The 24,010-nt window shown below is 42.8% G+C and overlaps 1 protein-coding gene across 1 annotated transcript in view; it reads left to right on the plus strand.

Annotated features, from left to right (window-relative positions):
• The window catches only part of PTH2R (parathyroid hormone 2 receptor), a 115,762-nt gene that overhangs the window by 39,995 nt on the left and 51,757 nt on the right, over positions 1-24,010 (plus strand). Inside the window, exons 3-7 of the mRNA XM_030580162.1 lie at positions 986-1,096; positions 1,203-1,324; positions 2,958-3,055; positions 7,041-7,227; positions 8,689-8,842. Coding sequence (XP_030436022.1) covers positions 986-1,096; positions 1,203-1,324; positions 2,958-3,055; positions 7,041-7,227; positions 8,689-8,842 — 672 coding nt within the window. The remainder of the gene's footprint in view (positions 1-985; positions 1,097-1,202; positions 1,325-2,957; positions 3,056-7,040; positions 7,228-8,688; positions 8,843-24,010) is intronic.

Below are 24,010 nucleotides of genomic sequence, written 5' to 3' on the forward strand. Positions count from 1 at the left end.
TGAGCTCTTCTAATAACTCTTGTGTCCGGCTGCTGAAATTCAGCACATGTTTCATCTCAGCCTTCCATGCTGGTGGTAATTTTTCCCCTTTGCCTCATGGATATTATGCAGGACACAGCTGGCAGCTATAACTGTTCAGATACTTCACTTAGAGATTCAATCTTGTGAGTAAACAATCCCCATTGTTTCTTCAGTCAACCAAAAGCATGTTCAGCTATCATTCTGCACCTGTTGAGCCAGTGGCTGAATCTTTCCTTGGTGCTGTCGAGGCGCTCCATGTATGGGTTCAAAAACAAGGGGATGGCTGGGGCCCCTCGGACCAATATTGGCATTTCAGCATTGCAAATGGTAACCTGCTGGATGGGAAAGAATGTCCCCCGGCTTTTAGCTTTCTGAATGTACTGTGTTCTTAAAGATACAAGTGTCATGCACCTTCCCTGACCAGCCCAACACTGTCGGTGAAGCATCCTTGGTGATCCACCAATTCCGAGGTCCATAGACATACCTTGATATCCCTATCATACCACAGCTCCCAGAATCAACAAAAATGTGTGCAATGGTCAAAATAAAAAATTCCTAGCATTATATGATCTCCTATTCATGGGGGACCATTGCCAATACATTTGACTTATTTTGCAAACATCGGACGGCAGAATTAAGGTTGATGGATAGTGTAAAGTAGGTGGGTTGAGAGTCGGAGATGAAGAGTTATATGGAAGTGGGGAACTGTCTGCATCTCTAAAGCATCTACAAATTGGGTTTTTAAAGAAACTGATACTGTTTTGGAGTATAAGCTAGATATCACTGATTCATTATCAATTAAGTTATTTGGGAAGAAATTTAACACTTTTTAATCCTTAGGTAACTAAATTGCAAGATACTTTTAAATATTTAGGAGATACGGTAAAAAAAATAAGTGGCATAGAGGCTTGTCTCATACTTTTTTCATTTCTCCTTTCTATGTCTTCCTTCTATTTGTCTGCAGAGGGTAACTGCTTTCCAGAATGGGATGGACTAATATGCTGGCCCAGGGGCTCACTGGGAAAAATGTTGGCTGTTCCATGTCCTCCTTATATATATGACTTCAATCACAAAGGTACCTCCAGTCTTGTAGTCCTCAGAGGGTTTATCTGAAACAAATGAAAAGCCAGGTGGTGCAAAGGACCCACGCAGACTAACCAAGACTCATTTCCTCCTTGCAGGGGTGGCTTTCAGACACTGTAGCCCTAATGGAACATGGGACCTTGTGCAGGGTTTGAACCGAACGTGGGCCAATTACTCGGACTGCCTTCGCTACTTACAGCCAGAAATCAGCTCAGGGAAGGTATGGGGGTGTTTTTCCAATGCAATCACAGAGCATGAGAGTTTGGATAGGGAGAACAAATCCTGAAATTGTATGCACTTTTCATTCCTTGATGGTTCTGTACAGAAACAATTGGAAATATGAATGACCTGCACACTGTTGTCCTGATTTAATAATGGTGCATCAGTCCCAATGAGTGTTTGTTTATTTACACGATGGTTTTTAAGTCATAAAATGAGGAGGAGTCTTATTTAAAACAATGTAGACATGAAGGAACTGCAGACACTGAATCTATGAACTGAAGGCACTTTCCCCAGTCAACGCGTTCCTCGCTGTGGTTAATATGGTTGTAAGGGCTAAATTCAGCCATAGCAGCAAAGCTGCAATTTCCATTGGCTTCAGTCAGCATGGTATCTGCTTTTGGCAGGGGTGGACTAACTCCAAATTCTTGGGTCCAAAATTCTTGTCCAATGGCTAGGGTTGAAGAAACTTGGGCTCAATTTGGTACTCTGCCACTGAATCAGCTTGTGATATAGGGGCACGTCAATGAACCTGCCTGTTCCTCAGTTTTCCCATCTGTATAAGGAGGATAATGTTATTTGTTTATCTTGAGATTAGGGATGCTTGAATGGAAAGTGCTGTATAACTGATCAGTAATTTTTTTTTAAAAAGCCCCAGACTCTCAAACATTTTTATGTATACTTTTTTCTCCTATATGTAGCTTTGGTGAAGTGTAAATCCTTATGTCTGTGGGATTTGGGCCATTTTTAAGGTACTTAGTCACCTGATGATGCAGATAAATGCTCAATAGATTTTTCAAAAGCTCCCAGGCCCATCATTCCCATTGAAATCAATGTCTGTCTTTGCAGCTGTGTGCTCGGATGGATCCCACTTCAGAATCTGGGTCTAAATATGCTAGCTCTCTCTTCCTTTTAATACTGAGCCATGTGAGGTACTCATGCTGAACTCTCAGCAACCTGTCGCACAGCAGCCCTCTTCAGGGCAATGATCTAGACAAACATATTCTAAAATGCCATCAGCAACTGAGCTGAGAGGGATCAGGGAGGAGGAGGAGGAATCAGAGCCTTGGCTCCACCCCCTCCAGTGTAGAAGTCAATGGAGCTGAGCAGATACCAAGGCAAAAAAAGTGTGTCCAATTATTCCCTCCCTCCCAGCAAAGTTAGTGGAGGGAACTGACAACAGACACGATGCCAATATTGCCTGATCTTGTGATTTTTGAATGGTGGTTAATGCAGTTCTTCAAATCTGCAGCGCCAGGGATCATGTTACATGATCTCCTCTTTCATTTAAAAAAAAATGTTAGTTTCCATGGTTGTGGAATAAAGTTTTAAAAGTGACCCTCTAAAGAGTACAATGCCAGAAGGCAAATATATGAACCCAAATTATTCCTTTTAATACTCTTGTGATTTTTTTCCCCTACTGTAGACTGATGAATCTTGAATATTTTGGGATGGCAGTACAGCAGGTTCATCCCTGGTGTAAGTCCACTGATGTCAGTGGGGTTACAGCAGGGATGAATATGGCCCAATAACACATATTAGGGCTTTTCACTTATTAAGAGAAACTGGATTATTGGAGACTGTACACATAGATGAAGAAAATAAAGTGGAAATGATCTTGTTTTCTTTTCCAGCGGGAATTCTTTGAGCGTCTCTACATTATGTACACTGTTGGCTATTCTATGTCCTTCAGTTCTCTGGCAGTGGCTGTTTTCATCATCGGCTACTTCAGGTGAGCGACTCGTCCCAGCTGGTCTCTGTCCCCTTTTTGCATCATCATCTCTACAGGAGATAATCTTATGTTCCTTATTCACCCAGGACTGTCCAATCTCTTGATGCTTTTGTATATTCCTGTCTGCCGTGCTGAGAGTAAATATTGTGCATTGCATGAAGTAATTTTCAATGGCTATCCATTGTGTAAAACTCTGGTCAGATGAAGAACACATTAAAACCTTTCAATGGAAAATAATTTCCAATGGCCATGCAAAAATTGCAAGCAGCAAGAGACATATTGTCTGTCTCCAGAACTGTTAAAGATGACATCACAGTGAGGCACAGAATGATCAGAGTGGTTTATCCTAGAGTCTGTTTCTGAGGCTTAATGGCTTATTTCACAACTGAAACAATAGACTTGCTGGCATGTGGAATTATCCGCTCGAGTTACTGATAACTATATTGCTATAGTCAGTTGCCAACACTTTAGGAGTTGAATGCTCAGTTGAATGCTCTCTTTTGAAATAACCAAAGAAGAAACAAACTCTAAAGACTGCATGCCAGGTTTTCCATGACTATTATTCATATTATGATAGCAGCATATTATGATATCCAGCAGCGTGTTAGGCATTTCATGGAAGACAAGCAGAAAAACAGTGAGATCCTCGCTTCTGCTCTGGCCCCTTTATGCTGTGTAAAAAGGCTGCAGAGGAGCTCTGAAAGCCTTGTTTTTGGCTCTGGAAGATTTCTTCTGGTGCAGGCACTGCAGAAGACAGCCATAGAGCGGAGAACCTCCTCATGAATCCTGGTGTAGGGAGCTTGCTAGGTGCAGGAGAGGAATGTCAAGGAATGCAAGTGGCACTGCAGCCATTAACAGCAGTGCTGCGACCCCTAGGTCAGCCTAGGGAAGCTGCTGTAACGTAGACAGCCCCTTGCCACGGCACCCTCCTGGGCTGTAGGTTCTGGGCGAGGCCTCTTAGGGATGTCACAGTCCCAGTGCAAACCTGCCCTGTGACAGGAAAAAAAAATGATGAGGGCAAACAGTAGGAAGGGAAAGGAGCAGGGAGGAGGAGGGTTACAGTAGTAAGACTTGACAAAGAGTCCTGTGGCACCTTATAGACTAACAGACGTATTGGAGCATGAGCTTTCGTGGGGGAATACCCACTTCGTCAGATGCATGTAGTGGAAATTTCCAGAGGCAGGTATAAATATTTACATATAAATTAAATATACTTACTTATAAATAAGTAGTAAGACTATGCAGTGTTTTCATTGTCAGCATATGCACTTGTTGGTGTTTCTGGCAATTTTGTCTGAGTTTCTATTATGGCTTTAAAAATAGATAATAATGATTGTCTTCCTTACTGAGTCATCAGCATGAAACCCAGTGCATACTGGCAAAGGACCTTAGGGAGTTAATATTATGCATTAGGGCAGGTGTCTCCAGGTGGCGCAGTTACACGCATTCTTCCAACTTCTTTTCCATAGCATATGAGCAAGGCTTAATCTCAGAAGAAATGTTTATATTGTTTTAGTTGCAAGGGTGTGGGTAGAGGAAGCTACTGCAAGAAGCAAGATGTTTGACCTCTGCTAGAATCAGAAAAATGCTTGCCTACGTGCTCCAGGGCCACTTCTGTTCAGGAGAGCTCTTCGACACATTCATGTGCTTAAGGCCTACTTAAGTCGATAAAAACGCAGTCACTCTGTAAAGGAAATGGTAGAGAACCAATTGATTGTGAGCTCCTAGTGTGAGTTGGTAGCTGCTGAATGAATGCGATCCATGTAAGCAGGGGAATATCAGGTCAGAATGGGGAGGTGGTATTATCGTTGTATATAGCATTAATGAGATTATTACTGTCTGGTTCAGGTGTCCATACTTCAAAAAGGGTGCTGGAAAACCAGAAAGGGTTCAGAAAAGAACTACAGGGGCTGCAGGACGTGTCTTATAGTGAGAGAGTAAAGAAACTCGATCTGTTTTGTTTATTAAAGAGCAGGTTAAAAGGTAACTTGATCATGGTTTACAAGGGGAAAAGAATTCTGATGGTAGACAGTTCTTTAATCTATCAGACAAAGGCTTAACAGGACCCAGGGATTGAAAAATGAAGCTAGACAACTTCAGACTAGAAACACGGTGCGTATTTTTACATTGAGGTCAATTAACCACTGAAACAATTTACCTAGGGACACTGGGGATTTTTCCATCACTGTTAGTCTTTGTGAATCTGTGAAGTCATGCTGTCTGGAGTGGCTCACAGCTCTGGGTGCCGACCTCAAGGCAGACTGTCAGAAAACAGGGCAGACACCCCACATGGGTAGTGGGTACTATAATTAGATTTCACCAAGCCAGTAACAAATGTGAACTCCTGGATCACTGTATCAGTCTTACCATGGGTTCACAGACAGTCCCCTTAGACTCTCCAGTTTATCTTGCCACCCAGACAAACTGGACTTTGTGATAATGGTCATTTAAACAGAAAATCACATCACATCTGTTTGCTCTCAATCTCAAGAGACCAATCAGTTACCCTAGATCAATTGGTGCTCTGGATCTTACACCAAAGACAACACTAGTAGCCAATTCTATAGTAAACTAGCTAAAGGCTTATTAGCTCAGAAAAGGAAATGAGAGTTATTGAGAGGTTAAAACAGATAAAATATATGCACAGATGAACCACAGTTTTTAATTCCAAGTGGTGGCAGTGATGTCATAAACTATCAGTTCCCCAAAAGTCTTCTCAGGATAACCAGATTGTCTTTGGGGACCTCGGCTTTTGTATCTGGTACACTTCCCTATCAGAGTCCAAACACTCCAGAGGTGAAGGATCTTTCCCTGAATCCACACTTATAGCTTCTTCTCACAGAAAACAAGCTGATCGTGTCACTACCCATGTGGGCTTTTCTTTTGATGATTGTGAGTGAGGAATGCATTTAGAGTCTCTGACCTCCGGGCATCACACCTAATGACCACTTGCTTTGAAATTAGCACTTTTCTGTTCAAGTTCCTCATCTGCATTCCACAATGCCTCCTTTGCGTTTTAGGGCTTGTTTGATGGGTTATTTAGTTACAGGGGTACACAGAGTGGAAATGTTTGCTCCTACATTATAGCAGGATACAGATAAGTGAAAACAATGCAAGTAACATCCCACTATTTTCATGACATTTAAACAGCAAATACACTCTTATACATTTAATAATCTCTGTGATCTATACGGATACACAATGAATCGGCCTGGGGCTCTGGCATGAGCTGGCACCTGATCTGCCAGCATCCCAAATGAGACTTAAGCACATGCTTGATGCTAAGCATTCGCTGGAGGACTGTCCTGAATAGAGATGCTTTCCTGAGTTTGGGGCCTATGTAATATAAGGATGCTGTGCTGCAGACTCTTACTACCAAGCATAGTGCATAATACCGTGAATTTCCCCCTTCAGTAGCATTATGCACTGTACAATGCACAATGTTTCAGAGTAAGTGGTTGTACGATTCAGCCCAATTAGTTTCTATTGCTGTCAAGGTGGCATCTGGCAGAAGCTTTCTATTCAGTTTACTAACAACAAGCTGCAGACTGTCAACAGCTGAGACTTGTAGACGTTTGCTCATGTGAGGTGTTGCATTTTAAGCCTTATTAAATGATACACCATGCAGGGGTTCTGAAGATTGTGCTGTGGGCTAGAGTTTCAGGCAGAACTCAAAGATAAAGAGAATTTGTATCCTTTATCCATTAAAATATATATATAACCTCTCACAACAGGAAAGTTTATCAAGAATATTGTAGGTAACTGTCATTGCTAAGTAATCATGCTCTGTTATATTTTTCTTAGGAAGGACAAAAATACTAAATAAAAGAGTCCTTAAAGTATGAAATAGTGACTAAGTCAAGGGATGAGGAAGTATTGAACTTGCTGAGCTTGGCCATAGATTCTCCCAGAGCCTACTGCAAAATTTTGCCCTTTTGCTGGCTGAATTCAATACCCTCTCTAAATTATCCTTTTCTTCTCATAGGAGGCTGCACTGCACCAGGAATTGCATCCACATGCATCTCTTTGTCTCTTTCATGCTAAGAGCTGCCAGCATTTTTATCAAGGACAAAGTTGTGCATACGCACATAGGCGTCAAAGAATTGGACTCTCTGCTGATGAGTGACCTCTGGAGCACTGTAGTGGCACCTGCAGTTGACAAGTCACAATACGTAAGCATTGACCCTCAGGGAAAACGGTCAGCCTGCTAGTCAACTGTTCTCTGAGTTGTTATGCCCCTTTAGGACAATCTGTGTTCCTTTCGGAGTGCCTAGAGATTGCTGTGGTGAATCAGTATAAAATAGCAGGCTGATCCTGAGGATCGGACTCTTGAAAATTCAGTATGCAATGGGCAAAAATCTCATTTTCTTACAGTGACTTAAGATCCTGAGGCCCAGCCCCTCAAAGGTATTGATGTCAATGGAAGTTGGGGGCCTTTGAGAATCTGGGCTTCACTGACTGTCAGTAAGACTCTGGCTCCTAGGGCCAGATTTTTGAAGGTATATAGGTGCTTAAAGGTGAAGATAGGCTCCTGGTGGGATTTTCAAAAGTACATAGGTGCCAATGGGAATTAGGTGCCGAGGCACGTCTGAAAATCCCACTAGGCCCCTATCTTCATCTTTAGGTGCCTAAATACCTTTAAAATCTTCACTGAAGTGCTTGACGTTTTTAAAAATGGGACTTGGATTCCTAAGTCACTTAAGCCAGTGGCTCTCCACCTTTCCAGACTTCTGTACCCCTTTCAGGAGTCTGATTTGTTTTGCATATCCCCAAGTTTCACCTCCCTTAGAAACTTACAAAATCAGATCTAAAAATACAGAAGTGTCACGGCACACTCTCATTTTTACTGTATAATTATAAAATAAATCAGTTGGAATATAAATATTGGACTTACATTTCAGTGTATAGAGTGGTATTAAACAAGTCACTGTCTGTATGAAATTTTACATTGTACTAACTTTGCTAATGCCTTTTATGTAGCCTGTTATAAAACTAGGCTAACTCATCTAGATATTTATATACCCCCTGGAAGACCTCTGCCCACCCCCAGGGATACACGTGTCTCTGGTTGGGAACCTCTGACTTAAGCACCTTTGAAATTTGTTCCCCAGATTTCAATACTTGTCTGCCTGTTTCTGTTGTAAATCCTTCTCTTTGTTAACGGGGATCAGATTGACTCACTTTTACTTGTTTGTTTGGGTCACCCTGGCTGGCGTCCTTGCAAAATCTGAGCCACTTGTCATTCTCTGCTCGAGTGAGACCCAGGAATGCATTAGCAGATCATAATGAAGCTGCCCTAACAGAGCGGCGTGGGTGTGGGAAGCTTGTACAGCTCTTGCCCCTACTCTAGCTGTCTCAAAGGGATGCTGTTCGTTCGTCACTTCCACAAGCACTAATGCATCCACAGATGGTCCTTACAAAGCAAGGAGAGCTGCTGACTTTACACAAAGACTTGACACTGTGCTAAGGATGGCCTTGCTGCCTTTAACATGTCTTATTTACAGAGAGATGAAGATAAGTTGTCAGAATAGGAGCCGTATGCAATGGGGTTCAGTAGCATAATGGTGATTCTTGAATGGCTGCTGTATCCAGGAATGGTAACCCATTAGCTTTCTGTTTGGGTTCCTCGACAGGCGGGGTGCAAGATTGCGGTTGTGATGTTTATTTACTTCTTGGCCACCAACTACTACTGGATCCTGGTTGAAGGCCTCTACCTGCACAGCCTAATCTTTGTGGCTTTCTTTTCGGATACCAAATACCTGTGGGGCTTCACCTTGATAGGCTGGGGTAAGGTATATGGGACTCTTCTGTTCCTTGCATCTTTTCATCAGGCTTCTCAGAGGAGAGGATTCTCCTACTTTACTATCCCCATTGCTCTGTTTCATCACGAGACAAACAAACAAAAAAGACAGGAAGGATCTATGTCCAGCAATAATCTATTGTCACCAGTAGTTACAGGAAGTTGATTTTGTTGGGCACCACTGGTGAACTCCATCAGGAGGCACAGCTCTGCCACTGACTTCCTTTACAACCTTAGGCAAGTCACTTAACTCCTCCATCGCCTGACTCTGAAATGTGGATAATAATACACCCCTACCTCCAGGGTTGTTGTGAGGGCAAAGCAAATATGTGAAGCGCTTAATTGCAAGCTAAACATAGTGTGATGGGGAGCACCACAGGAAAACATCTATATAAATTAAAATAAGAGATAATGGGTCCTCTCCATACTCCAGAGAGAGGTGAATCTTCTGTCCTCAGATTCTTCAGCCATTACATTTGTGTTTGTTCATGTTGTTAGCTCATTTCATATATCAGTCCATTGGCCATTATTATCCATTCAAGAAGGATCTATGAATTTGCAGAGCGATTAAACCAAATTCTACTGAGTCCCATCAGTGTAAATGTGCTCCTCTCAATGGTGTTACTCCAGATTTAAACCAGTGTAACTCAGCAGAATTCATCCCTGTGTCCAGAACTGGGGATTGATCACAAGCCTCAGAAGAGAAATGGCAGGAGGTTACTTACTGCACTGGGTCTCTTCAACAACCATCCTCAGGTTGAACTTACGCTGGGATTTGTGTTCTCATAGTCTTGCATTACTCCTAGACTTTAAAGACAGAAGGGACCATCATGATCATCTACTCTGACCTCCTGCACGTTGCAAGCCATGAAATCTCACCCACCTACTCTTGTAATAGGCCCATAACCTGTGTCTGTGTTACTGACATCCTCAATTTATTGTTTAAAGACTTCAAGATACAGAGAATTTGCCATTTATTCTAGTTCATTCCATCAAGTGACCCATTCTACATGCTGCAGAGGAAGGTGAAATCCCCACCCTGTCCCCAGAGTCTGTCAATCTGACCTGGAGTAAAATTCCTTCCCGACCCCAAATATGGCGATCAGTTAGACCCTGAGCATGTCAGCAAGACCCACCAGCCAGACAAGTGGGAAAGAATTCTCTGTAGTAACACAGAATTCTCCCCAGCTAGTGTCCCATCTCTGGCCACTGGAGATATTTGCTAATAGCAGTCACATGTGCCATTGTAGGCAACCTCATCATACCACCCCCTCTATAAACAGTCACTGCAGTTAAGGCCCCTTGTCGGATTCCTTTTGCTTTCACGCTGAAGTGTGTTCTCTGTTTGGTCTGTAAAGAGATCTGAGGTTAACTTCTTTTTGTATTTCAGTATTTTTAACTTTTCTGAAATGGGGGAAATGAAGTTAACGCTGGTGAATTTGACAGAGGGGTTGAGGGTGGGGCTCTGAAAAGGGAATTAATGAAGGAGGAAAAAGGATATTTAGGAGGCTGGAACTCATGTTCTCCACAGCTGATCCAAGCCTAAACAGCTCCCCCATTCCTTGTCTGTCTTGTTCTGGGTTCAACTCAGACCCGAACAGTGAAGGTCATTAATCTTTGGAACAGCTTATCTAGTGATGTTGTGGATTTTCCAGTACTTGCAGACTCTGTCTTTCTTTTAGCTGTACTGTAGGTCAACCAGATGTTATGGGCTGGATACAGAAATTACTGGGTGAGGTTCCCTGGCCTCTGTTATGCAGATGGACCACGGTGGTCCCTTCTGGCCTTAAAAATCTGTGAGTCTATTACTCGTGTTGCTTGATGGTTCACCACTGACATTTCATCCCTGATAATAAGTGGTGATTCTGGCATAAGACACTGTAAATGGAGGCTTCCCTGTAACAAGTACTGCTAGGGGAGTGGTATCTGCAGTGAATAGATAAATCAGCACTGCAATGTGAGACAGGTGCAATAAAGTGTCTTGGATTAAATGTTCGCAGTGCGGTAACATGGAGCTAAGGCTTCTCTTTTCATACCAAAGAGAACTGAATGAGAGAGAGAGAGAGAGAGAGAGAGAGACCTTGTTTGTACACAGGACCATTTTTTACTGTCCTCTCAAAATCTCCAGGAGAAGTAACTCACTCCACACCCGTCGGTGGGTCAGCAGTAGTGGGGATTGACCCAGGACCTCATGCAATACAAGCCTTTCCTACCTGAATTAAAAGATCCAGCTCTGTTAGCCAAGGCTGTCGCAGGCTCATCGACGGCTAGATATGGCCCAGCCACCACTACATGGGACAGGGTATTACGTTGAAGGGTGGGTGTTACATAATGTTCTCCTAGCATTACAGTGTTTCTTTCTGGTAGCTCTGCCTCGGATAAGGAAACATTTCACCCACTTCATTTCTGTGCTCAAGGGAGGCAACTTAGTCCCTGCACTTAGATTGGGGTGTGTCTCAGGACTTGCAGGACAGGGGAATAGAAACAAAATGTTTCTCTAGAGATGCAGGTAATACCTGCTTTGAAGAGGTTTTCAATCCATCTAGCTAGTTAGATATTTATATGGCCCGGTATCAGCCTGGTACCCTGAATTCCTTTGTGAGGACCTGATCCAAAGCCCGCTGAAGTCAATGTTAAAACTGGATCAAGCCCTTAAAAACATAGGGCAAAACTCAGGACCGTGTAATATCACAGGTCACAGCCTTCGTTCTTGCCCCATCAGAGAGCTGGAGGAACATGCTGCACAGAGTCTGGGGCTGGTGTAGGGGATGGCCCTGCCCCCAACAGGGGGAAACTGGGAGGCAGATGGACTCGAAGCCCATCTGTTTTCTGAGCTGCTCAGGGGCAGCGCTCGCGCCTCCATAAACAGGGCTCGTTGCAAAGCAGGGATTGAGCTGCTATTTGATTTTAAAACTCAGGCAATAATTTCCCTGATAAGGGAGAAATGGAAAGGAGGGTTACGTTACAGGGGGAGAGTTTGAGCTTTATTTATTTATTTAAAAATATCTAAACATTTCAGGAAACACAAAACATCATGAGTTTCTCCCATCTCTGGTTAGTCTCTTAAAATAGCACAACTCTTTTCAGGAGCAAACAGGCTGCTTTTTCTTATGAACGAAGAGCGTTCCAGAGGGGAAATATCCTGGGCCAAATTTAGTTCTGAGGCATGCCCACTGAAGTCATCGGATGAATTTGACACATCATGTTTAATGTGTCTATTCATTCAGCATTAGCACTTGGGAAACCAGCTTCGCTAAATACCCTCCACATCATCTGTTGCTGTAAACAAAAACGTTTCGCTTTCCAGATCTCCTTGGCAGCTTTCAGGGTGCAGCCCTGCTTGCCATCATCTGCCAAAGCTTTGAATTAATCTATTAAGATGCACTGATAGGAGATGCTTGATTGGATACGTCCAGGTTCTATCCCTCGCTCTACATAGGCATGTCTATCTTCGTGAGCTTGGCCAAACCATTTAACCTCCTGTGCTGGCTTCACTATATCAAAACACATTAGGTGTAATACTCATTAACTCACCAGGGCTCTGTGCTGTGTAATACGTTCTTGTGTGTAATAGCCTCTGAGATGTCTGAATGGAAGGTACTTTAGAAACATAGGCTAAGATTTTCAAAGGCTCCTAAGAGTGTTAGACACCCCAGTCCCCCTGGAATGTTCAGGGCTCCATTTTGATTGATTCAAAAGCAAGGGGCCAGATTTGTAAAGGTCTGGAAAGCTATCGTGTTTTATTTACAGCAGCGGATGATGCAGAGAGTAATTAGAGAGCAGAGCTGCTTTGAATGAACAGAGACATTAAGCATGATGTGTCACATTCATCTTATGACTTCAGTGGGCCTACCGAGAGCAGAATTTGGTGTCTAACTCCCTCGAAATACCTTCAGAAATCTCGCTCATAATCCCTAGGCCAGTGGCAATCCTACCATGGAGAATAAAGATGAGCTGAAATTGGAGATCTCTTAGCACATTTCTCCTTGTCAGAGCTTTTCATTGTGAAAATGTGGAGTCCCTCGTAACTTAAAAAAAAACAAACTTCTTCTATTTCAGGATTATTAGTTTCAAGCTACTTTTCACTCTTTCTGCTGAGTTCAGTAGCCCTTTCATATAGACTTGCAGCGGGCCTCTGCAAAGGAAGGGATGCGGTGACCAAATAGGCCTTTTCAATCACCAACTGCTATGATACCATTACTGACAGCCTTTCTGTAAATTACTTCCTCTTCAGTCACTGCTTGCTTTGCGTAGGCCTTTTATCTGTCTATTTGCTTTGGATGGCAGTGGGGCTTCAGTCACCACTGCCATGGTCTGGCTGATAATTCAACATCTGTACGTTCCGATCATGATGATATTCAAATCTCAGTTGGCAGCTCAAGGAAAAGAAAGTACTGAAGAGAGGAGCACACAGCACTCACTAGTTTCCATGCCAACGCTGTGTTCTGCATGCTCATTTACTGTTATATTTATTTATTTATGTTCTAAACTAACATAGTTTTGATAAAGTACATCGCAGCTGCTTCCCACACACCAATTCCAAGAATGGCTTCTAAAATAGTTTGCTTAGGATCGCTATAAACAGTCCATACAAAACATATTGAATCAAGCTGAACAAAAATTGGAATTTCTGTCCCATGGGAAATTCAGGTTTTTCAATTTGGAAATGGTGAAACATTTTTTTTTCAGCATTTTTGATCACAGCTAAGTTTTCTGTATTTCTGAATCAAAACATTAAAGCTCTGGTTTGTTGAACTGACTTGAAATGATTAATTCCGTGTCAGTTAAGTATTAAACTGCTTCTTCCTAGGGTGCTGTGTTGCCTGATAGGACATGTGGTTCAGCTACTTGTTGCCCCCATTTTCTAGAGTGGGCTGGGCTCTCTGGCCACACTACATCTCCCATCATGCACCTGAGGCATGTGACTCCCATAATACATCACACAGCTTGTTCAGAGGGGAGACCAAATTTAATCATGTAACTACTTTTTTAGGGCTTGAGATGTAGGGACTAAGCAGTCATGTGGGCATGGTCAGGAATGGGTGGGTAAAGGAGAGGATGAGGTTGTATCAACCTGGCAAGTTACTAACAATTTCAACAAGACTTTATTTTTACAGTGGAAACCCCTTTACCAAGCTGCTGCTGCACCCTCTGTAACTCTCACTCAGCCTCCTAGTTCTAATAATTACAAGCACATCTAAACACCACACGAGGGTATATGCCAAGTACTGCTCTGAGATAACGACTGTATTCAAGATAGGTTGATCCGAGGGCAGACTTTGGGCCTGATTCTCCTCCTGCTGTTCTAAGACGAGTAACTCCTCTGAGGTCAATTTGTGTAAAGCTGGTATAAATGAGATCCCTAGCCATTTTTTTATTCAACTTTTCGTTCCAGGTCACCATTTTTGGTTAATTGGTTAGAGCCCATATTCCTTGTCTTTCATGTGTGATCAACTGACATGTTGCAGCATAAATCAGCCCATAGGTGTTCACCATGCGACCACGAAAGTGGCATGTGTAGCCATATTCACTCCTGTGCTTCATCGAGTCCTTGCAAGTTTATGCACAACCCAGTGAATGTTAAGGTAAAATGTCATGCTCCCTGATGCACACCAGCTGGGGTACTCAAGGGGTTATATACAGTTATGTGAGCGGATGGTAGGAGTTCTTGAGATCAATGCAGTTTGTTCCTTCCACGCGCTTCCCCCTTCCCACTTTCCCTCATAAAACTGGACAGGTGATCCAACCTATTTATCATCCTGGCTGTCGTCCCCGTTCCTTCCTTGACAAGCTGGCCAAGGTGAGCTCCACTGCCAAGTGTTTCATTCTGTAAGGACCGCCCTGGTGATTTAAACGCTGTTCCTCTCTGGTCTCAGTGCGTCTGCTCTCCGGCAGATACCTCCAGCAGAAGGTAAACACCTGACAGAGTGCATCATTCATATAGGAGCCCACTTTATAATATGCATCAAAAAGCAAAGAGACATTAAAACTTTTTTCAAGCCTGTGTTACTCAGCTGATAGTGTACGTCAGGAGAGGGGAACAAAGAATAAGAGCTGACAACAAAATTTTAGGGTTTTAAAAAATTGGTTTTTTTCTAAACAATAACCTGAATTTGCAAAACATTTTGATGTTGCCGAATCTACGGTTTTTTTTTTTTTCTGCAAAAGCTTCAGCTGAAAAATTTCACCAAGCTCTAATAGTAATGCGAGCAATAATGCATCTCTGTGTGCTGAGTCATCTGAAGTGAAAGAGTTCATACATTTCTCCAGTTCTGTGATTTATTAGTTTAATTAGAGTGGAGTGTGAGCTTGGCTCCTGGCTATTTTCCTTGGTTTATTATTCACATCCACTCCACCCTTCTCAGTTGTCTTTTTAAGGCCGGTCCATCTAAAACAGGCTTGAGACACGCTTGTTCAAGGTATGATCTTAGGATATGTGTTTGTGGTGACAGGAAGAGAGTCACTTAATCTCTGTGTCTTGGTGAGTGTCACAGCTCAGGGGCACCGCACTGTGTATTTCCCCTTGCTGGTCTACCAAAGGCAGCCACTCTAGGCTCACTGCTCCTTAGCTATCGTCTTTCTTGTGTAGAGACCCACATCTCTCTCCTTCCTATGATTAGGGGTTTTCCAGCCTGCATAGTTCCCAGCCAACGCTCTGATATTCTCAGCAAGCCCGACTGTCTAAACAGGCCAGCGTCCGCACGCTGCTTTCATTGTAGGGGCTATGAAGAGCTGGAATTTCCAGCAGTTATGAATTATCACAGTTCTTTCTAAGCAAGCACATTTATTCTTATGGTGAAAGCACTACAGAGAAACCAAATTAAATAAAAGACCCTACAGGCATGCTAATAAGCATACCAGAGATCAGCTCAACTCCAGTCTTGAGGTCTGGTGGGAGTCAATCCTTCAAACCCCACCAAAGTTTTTTTTTTTCCCCTGTAGTGACAGTTTCATAACAGCCTTAGCTCAGAACTTGCACCCCCATGGAAAAGGTTAATCTTTCCTTTATACAGCTTGGACCTTTTGATCTTGAGAGTCCAGGAACAGATATTCAGTAGACAAAGGTCCTCCCCTCCAGGCGTAGCTTCAAAAGGCAGGGTGTTTGCATTACCAGAAGTGGGGAATTAGCATTAACCTCTCCATAGTGTTTTTCCCAGGAAATCCACTTCACATGTATTGTCCCCCAAATCCATTCTTGTCTGGCATCTTTCAGTGGTCCTTTGATCATCTGGGCCTTACATCACATCTCCCCTGTAGCTTGATTGATTATTGCAACACACACTTGTCACAAATAACAGATTCTTTATTCAGACAGCTGCTTAGAGTTAACTAAGAAGATGAAATTGGCGAAAAACACAAAGAAACTCTGAGGTTTAGTTAATACAAACAAATGTAATTGAACTCATAGAGAAATTAATATATACAAGTATAATTTAAGTACAGTAAAGTGGTTTCCTATATTGTCCATCCTTGCAATCTAAGCTTATGCATATGCACAACCTTTTGGAGATGAAGAAGTCAGTGAAGCACATCAGACAGTTGGTCCTGATTCAGTTTACAACATTGCGGGGATCTGATGAACCCACAGAGAACTAGAGAACTAGACCAGATATTTTATATGCTTCTTTTATGTAACAATCCAGCTATATGAACACATCAAGTCACCTTCCATGACCGTAATAGTTTATACTTGTCCATCATCCATATGTAGCATTCTGGGTATCCATAATTAATCTTCCAATAATTAATATTAATAATGTTCATCAATAATTTCTTAATTCCTATACGTCAGTGTGATCTAACTACCTGTCTGCCTGGTTACTATGTTGCCAAATGCCCCCAACCACCTAAATGCAGAATTACTTTTGCAGTACTGCAGAGTACCTGTACTACTGTTGTTTCTTGTTTACCTCTCAGAAAGAGAGCGCAGAATTCAGGAGCTGGGGTTCACTTCTCAGGCCTGCATTATTTGAGCTAAAACGCAGACTGAGCATCACTAAATCAAGCTAGGCTTCACAGTAATAAAAAAAGGTCCTAACCATAGTAACACCTAATAATCCTAATTATTCTCTCACGCTATTGAGATTGTTGATTAGGAGGAGCAGCCCCAACTATGATTTGGGATTCATCTCTGGCTCCTGCAGGACTGCTTGACGCCTGCAGGGACCAATCTTTTTCCTCGTACAACTTTAATTGATTAGCGTGATAAAACGTACTCCCGTTTTGGTCATTACCCATATCATGCAAGAATTGATTGTATGCGTCCATTGTAATTCCTTTTATTTGGAAGGTAATGGTTTGCCATATTTGATGTTTTGGCAATTTCATGTTGTGTCTAGTCATTGCTTTGAAAGGTATTAACTGGTTGAAAATGCAGGGGTTGCTCTAAGAGCCATTAAAATTATGGGAATTAAAATGTGGTAATTTTTCCATGGGTACTCACTGGCTTTCTTAACATCAGTTTGATTGTTTGATTTGTTTGTTCCACCAGATGACTGTGGTTGGGGTGGGATGTGGAATTAAAGCTGTGAATTTCTAACAGTGGTAAAGAATTTCAAAGACTATTTCCCCCAAAGTGACTTTCTTGGTCAAATTCTATCCTTGTTGGGAGTCCCCAGTGAGAGAGAACCTGTTCTTCCAAAGCCTTGACACCTTGACTATGTTGGAAGCAGTATTGCTCTTTAAGGAAAAGGCTTTTACTTGCTGAGAGAAAGGGATTCCATAAATGACCAGTTTCCTTTTATAAAATTCTTAGATTTGAAACTAGTTCTTTTTGAGAGATCAGTACAGAACTGACCAGAAACGTGAGAGAGCATGACCATATCATGCACCCTGGGGCCATCTCTTTGCCAATGCAGCAGATTGTGCGGTTGTTGCTCAGCTTTAATTAACCAACCTATAATTAACCAACCCAGACACCTTAGCATATCCATCACAGGCTAATCCAAGGTGGAGCACTCAAGATTAGGTCCAGGTCTATGGTCACCAACCCCATGTTCTTCTTCGAGTGCTTGCTCATGTCCATTCCATATTAGGTGTGTGCTCACCACATGCACTGGTGCCAGAAGTTTTTCCCTTAGCAGTATCCATAGGGAACTGGCTCAGGCACCCTCTGGAGTGGCGCCTGCATGGTGCGATATAAGGGGTTCCCCCCTACCCTCAGTTTCTTCTTGCTGCCAGTGATGGTGCTAGAACTGCCGCTGCTTTGGCTAGCTTTCACTTAGTTCAGTCTCTCTCTGGAAGGTTTCTTTGTAAAATAGTTATATGTAGTTTATTAAATAGTTGCTCCCGAATGGGACTCAGCCTGGGGACGGGACATGCCCCGATCCTCAGGCTTTAAACCATGCAATCATTGTAAGCAGCCTATGCTCATCAGCAACCAGCACATTAGCTATTTAAAGTGCCTGAGAGGAGGACACATAAGAGACAAGTGTTGCATCTGTAAGTCATTCAAACCCAGAACGAAAAAGGAGAGAGACATCTGTCTCGGGGCACTCCTGATGGAGTCGGCGCTGATCCTGGCACCGGAGCAGAGGTCTAACTTGACCCCAAGCACTGCAGCGTCGGTACGGAGCGCCCTGCTGGTGCCATCTACGGGCCAGCACCGATCCCACTCTGTGACCCCAGCCAAGCAGCCCAAGAGGTCTGTAAGGGGAAGATCTCCCACTTCCCATAAGGGAAAGAAGAGGGCTGGAGGAGAGCCAAGATCCATGCTGGGAGGTTTGACACCTCCGCCAGGGAGTCGGGCCCCAGCTCATGTCAAGTGGTCAAGCTCCTCCTGTACTATGCCTGCCACACTAGACAGTGACGAGGGCCTCCATCAACTCAAAGTCCCAAATCCCGAGGCCCTGCAGGTAGCGCAGGAGATCCTGACACTACTGGTGCCGCCCACACCAGCTCGGTAGTACCCAAGCCCAGGGATCATCCCCACCGAGCAGCGCTGCTGCCCATTGTGGGAGACATCACTCCAGTGCTCGCCTGCATGGAGCCGTCATGCCTTGGACTTTGAAAGGGAGGCTCAGAGAAATCCTCTTCAGTCTCCGGACCCTGGACATCGACAGTGGGATTTGAGGCGTGGCTCGCCGGTAACCTGCCACAGACTGGAGGCACGCAGCCCCCAGCATGAGTGTCGAGACCGACCCATCGGGTCTCCAACGTCTTGGCACCAGTCCTGCGACCCATTGGTGAAACAGGGTCGCTGGTCACCCACCCAATGGCACCCGTTGCTGAGAGGCAGATCCCTTGAGCGGGGAGATTCATTCGACGACTAGCCCACTCTGACTCCTGGTCCTGCTCTAGATCCCAGTACAGGTCAAGCAGCATGAGGTCTACCAATGCAGATCCGCTGAACAGCGAAGATCCACGGGGTCCCGTGGGGAGAACTCGTCCTGATCAGACAGATCAGCATTGAGGCACAGTGGCTGGCACCATGGTGAGGAGGGCCGCCGGGCCAGCCACATATGGTCACTCCACAGCATCCGTTCCACTTACAACTCTGGTGCTGAGCAGGAATCCCTAGTAGCAGGACAGGCACCAGTGGTACCGTCAACCTCATCAGCACCACAACCGACCACGTGGCCTCCGGGCTAGTGGCTGGCAGCGTGATACCCCCAGAATCCAGGGGTGTTCACCCAGCCTTCCCAGACCACCCGATTGGTGGCAGGGGGCTTCAGATAGGCCATCGGTCACAGCATCTCGCCCTCCCCAGGAGGTGGAGGCCCCACAGAGGAAGATCCTGCCCCCCCCCCAACCCACTGCTGGCTTCGACCTCATCGCCGGATGAAGTGATTATGGGTCCCTGTCACACAGTTCCGCAAGATGATGCCAAGGCTCATCAGGAGCTTTTGAAGAGGGTCGCCTCTAACCTGGTGCTCCAGGCAGAGGAACTTGAGGAACCGTCGGACTCACTGTTTGCCGATTGTCAGAGCCCACTCGACGAGAGCACAGGCATCTTCCGCGGCCTTCCTGGCGCACTTCCCTATCCAGGACATATGTAGAGCTGCAACGTGGTCCTCTGTTCACATGTTTACCGCACATTATGCCATCACTCAGCAGACCAGGGATGACGCAGGGTTCAACAGAACTGTGTTGCAATCTACGCGTCTGTGAATCCCTACCCACCTCCATGGGTACTACTTTGGAGTCACCTAATATGGAACAGACATGAGCAAGCACTCGAAGAAGAAAAGACAGTTACGTTTTCTGTAACTGATGTTCTTTGAGATGTGTTGCTCATGTCCATTCCACAACCCCCCTTGTCGGAGTTCCCGGCAAGAAGGAACTGAAGGTGGGGGAGCCAGCAGCGCCCCTTATACCGTGCCATGTGGGCGCCACTCCCGAGGGCACCAGAGCTGGTCCCCTATGGATAATGCTGAGGGAAAAACTTCAGTTACTGGTGCATGTGGCGAGCACACACACCTAATGTGGAATGACATGAGCAACACATCTTGAAGAGCCCCAGTTATGGAAAAGGTAAACTGTCTGTCTTAGCTGGGACCTGATCCTTTTGAATTTGCATTAAATTAATTACGTATAACAATAAATAATGTATATTTTTTTAGTTTTTAAAGCACTTTAGCTATTACACATTTATCACTATCAATACTGCATTAATATTTTTTGGTTTTGATGAACTTATGAATTTTCATTTGGGTTTTGCCGAACGACTGGCTATATTGTTTTACACACCCCAAATCAAAATTAACAGTAGTTTGAACAAAAGTTTAATAAATAAAATACATTTATAATTCATTGAGGCAAAACATAGCTATATTCATAACTGAGATTAACAAAAGAATGTAATTGCCATTACAAGAATTTTAATAATGGTGGTTATAATTTAATTATAATATAATTTTGATACCACATTAATTCAATCTTTTTTTGTACCATTGCACATAAAAATGTTTTTGTTGCAACAAAATCAACCCCCAAGTAAAAAAACACCAATGAGAGTCATGTGACATAAACCATATCTAGGGACACAAGCTGGGTGAGGTAAAAAATAATTTTATTGGACGAACTTCCGCTGCTGAGAAAGAAGTTCGTCCAATAACAGATATTACCTCACCCACCTTGTCTCTGTAATATCCTGGGACCAACACGGCTACAACAACACTGCATAAAACATAACTGACAACTAAGGACAAAGCAATTTAACATTGTTTAAATACCTAAAATAAAACATGAAAACTTAAGTTTACTTGGATACCATATATTAAAAAAAACAAAGAGTAAAATACATACAGCCACTTAGAGGTTGCTATTTAGTGCAGGTCACGGAGACCTAAGAGTTAAATTTATTAATGGTCCTTAACTTAGTTGATAGCATCATTGATCGATAAAGCAGATGAGTACTGGAAATCTCTCTCGTTTTAAACAGCATAATACCTTGCAAAACTACTTGTGTTAATGGAAATAGTTTAATTAGGAGTCAAAGGTGTTTTCCCTGAACAGAGAGACAAGGTGCATGCGGTAATATCCTGGGACCAACATGGCTACAGCAGAATTTTTCTCGAATAGTCATATTCCATGTTTTCTTAATTAAAAAAACAATATTAACATAAGCTTTGTTTGGTTAGGGAAATTAAAAGGGACTTATACAGGTTTTACAAGAAATATTTAGTCACTTTTTTTACTGAAGTGATGATTTAGGACTTATAATAATAACCATAGCTGTTATTTGTGGGTACCAGGGACTGTTTCATACTTTCTTAAAAGGATGATCCTTGCACAAAGCAAGAAGTTGTGTGTTCCTGTTTTTTACCATGGTTATGGTATACGAATCTGGGATTGTGTCTGGTTTATTACCTGGAACCTTTGCGATAATAACAGACAGGAAATAATTAGTCAAGTTAAAAATTTGAACCCAACGAGGTTTGTGGCTCAGTCAGTGTAAATATGCTGCCACGCACACACACACTCACTCACACTCTCTCTCTCTAACTCCGCATACTTTAATTTACCCAAGGGTTTTTATTCTTGTTCTTTCTTTTTTTTCTTTTTTTTTTTTTTTAAACGTTCTCCCCTGTCATACTTTCAGGTCAGAGAGGTAGTGAATGGGGTTTGTTTTCTCTCTACCTTTACTTACTACTTTTGTAAATGTAAAATATATTATTTTGTTTAAAGAGATACTGAACTTTATAAATTACTAATCCATCTAAAGCATTCTAAATTAGATGTTCTGCAACAACAAAGACTATTCATTGCTGTTGTTTAATACATTATGTAAATTTAAAATAATGATTTTGAGACTGGCTGATGGGGAACCAATTTTAATTCTGTTTAGTCAAATGTAAGTTAAAAGCAATTTGCTTCCCTTTTTAATGAACGCAGATAAAACTATCAAAACTACACATTTCCAATTGTGTACATCAACATATTGGCAGCTGGCCAAAGAGCTTTAAACCACATTGCACTGTTCCCTCCTTTCAGCTTTCTAGCTGAAGATTACACCTGAATTACAAGTGAAAGGCACAGAAACAATGAAGGCCTTTAACTTAATACTTGATAAACTAATCAAAGAATACCTTTATGACTGTTTGCCTTTAATAATTGAAAGAGAAATAGATTTGTAGTGTGTCTGGGAAAAAGCCCAGGTAATGTACACATTTACAGAAATCTTTTTACTTCCATTACAACTGGTGGCCCTCCTCCATGACTTACAAAATACATAGCTACACAGCCTCTCAAACCTGTGAATAACTAAGCTTCCATTATTGTCTGATAAGCAGAGGTTCCTACTTTTAAATAATTATATATACCTATGCAATTAATAATATACACCTCTACCTCGATAGAACACTGTCCTTGGGAGCCAAAAAATCTTACCACGTTATAGGTGAAACCAAGTTATATTAAACGTGCTTCTATCTGCCGGAGTGCGCCGCCCTGCCCCCTCAGAGCACTGCTTTACTGCGTTATATCCGAATTTGTGTTTTATCAGATTGTGTTATATCGGGGTACAGGTGTACTGTGATGATCATTCAAACAAAGTTGTCCACCCTGTTACTACCCAATTCAAGTGCTTATAACCTTTGAGTTGTATGCAGAGCCTTTGAGTGGCTAAAGCTTTGTCATTAACAAGAGCAGGAGGTGTCCCTCCTTAGATATTGATAGGCACGTGGGTCTTTGGCCATTCCTGACTAGTACTGCACATTAGAACTTCTGCAGTGAACCCTTTGCCTTCCTGTCTCAATTGCCCCCATCAAACAGTTACCCTTTCACCTTCTCACCTTAGCATGACAAATTCAAGCTTCTCACACTAATAAAGCAGACCTTAACCAGAGCAAAGCCAAATAACCCAATTATTTGGATTCTCCTTTTTGTCCCCCAGCATGTTCCAATCTAATAAAGCTGTCAATAGTGCCCCATAGTGTCACTAACTTCATAGCAAGCTAAATTATACACAAAATAGGGTCATAGGTCAACACGTCCTTAGAGAGGTTACATACAATCCTGGCCTACAATAATACATAGTCTTTTCATTTAATGAAATAGACCCAAAAGATATTTAAGCTTAATTTCATTAGGTGTTTCAAGGATATGGCAGGAAATTGCCATATCTGTCACAGTTACTATTAATTATAAAAGTGGATAAAACAGGAGCAGCACCTTGTGAGAGCCAAAAGCTGCAGCTGACTTTGAGGAAGACCTAAATAAAAAAGCACTTGGACACTGAAGTACTTTGAGCTTCCCTGGCACCTGGGGAATTTTAATACTGTTTTAGTGCCAAAAGGGACCGGGTAGCTCCTCTGCTGTAAAGTGTTGTAGCTTCATTGACTTCAATGGAGCTTTACTAGTTGACAGTAGTTGATGGTTGGGCCCTTTTGTCTTTTATCTTATAATTTCAGTTAGATTGTTAAGCTCTCTGGGGTAGGGAGGTGGCCTCTTTGTGTTGTGTTTGTACAGCACCTAGCACAATGGTCCATGACTCGGGCTCATGAGGGCTACAGTAATACAAAGAAACAATGGTTTTAAGTAAAGAATTAATCATTGTTTTACTTTCTTTCTCTAATACCCTTCTCCACTCTGACCTTAACCCCTTCATTTCTTCCCTATTGTTTTCTCTTCATCGTTGTTTCTCTATGGCCTTGTCTATACTGCACGGGGGGGGGGGGGGCGGAAATCAATCTAAGATGCACAACTTCAGCTAC

This window comes from Gopherus evgoodei, chromosome 11 (assembly GCF_007399415.2).
Source record: "Gopherus evgoodei ecotype Sinaloan lineage chromosome 11, rGopEvg1_v1.p, whole genome shotgun sequence".
Lineage (NCBI taxonomy): Eukaryota > Metazoa > Chordata > Testudines > Testudinidae > Gopherus > Gopherus evgoodei.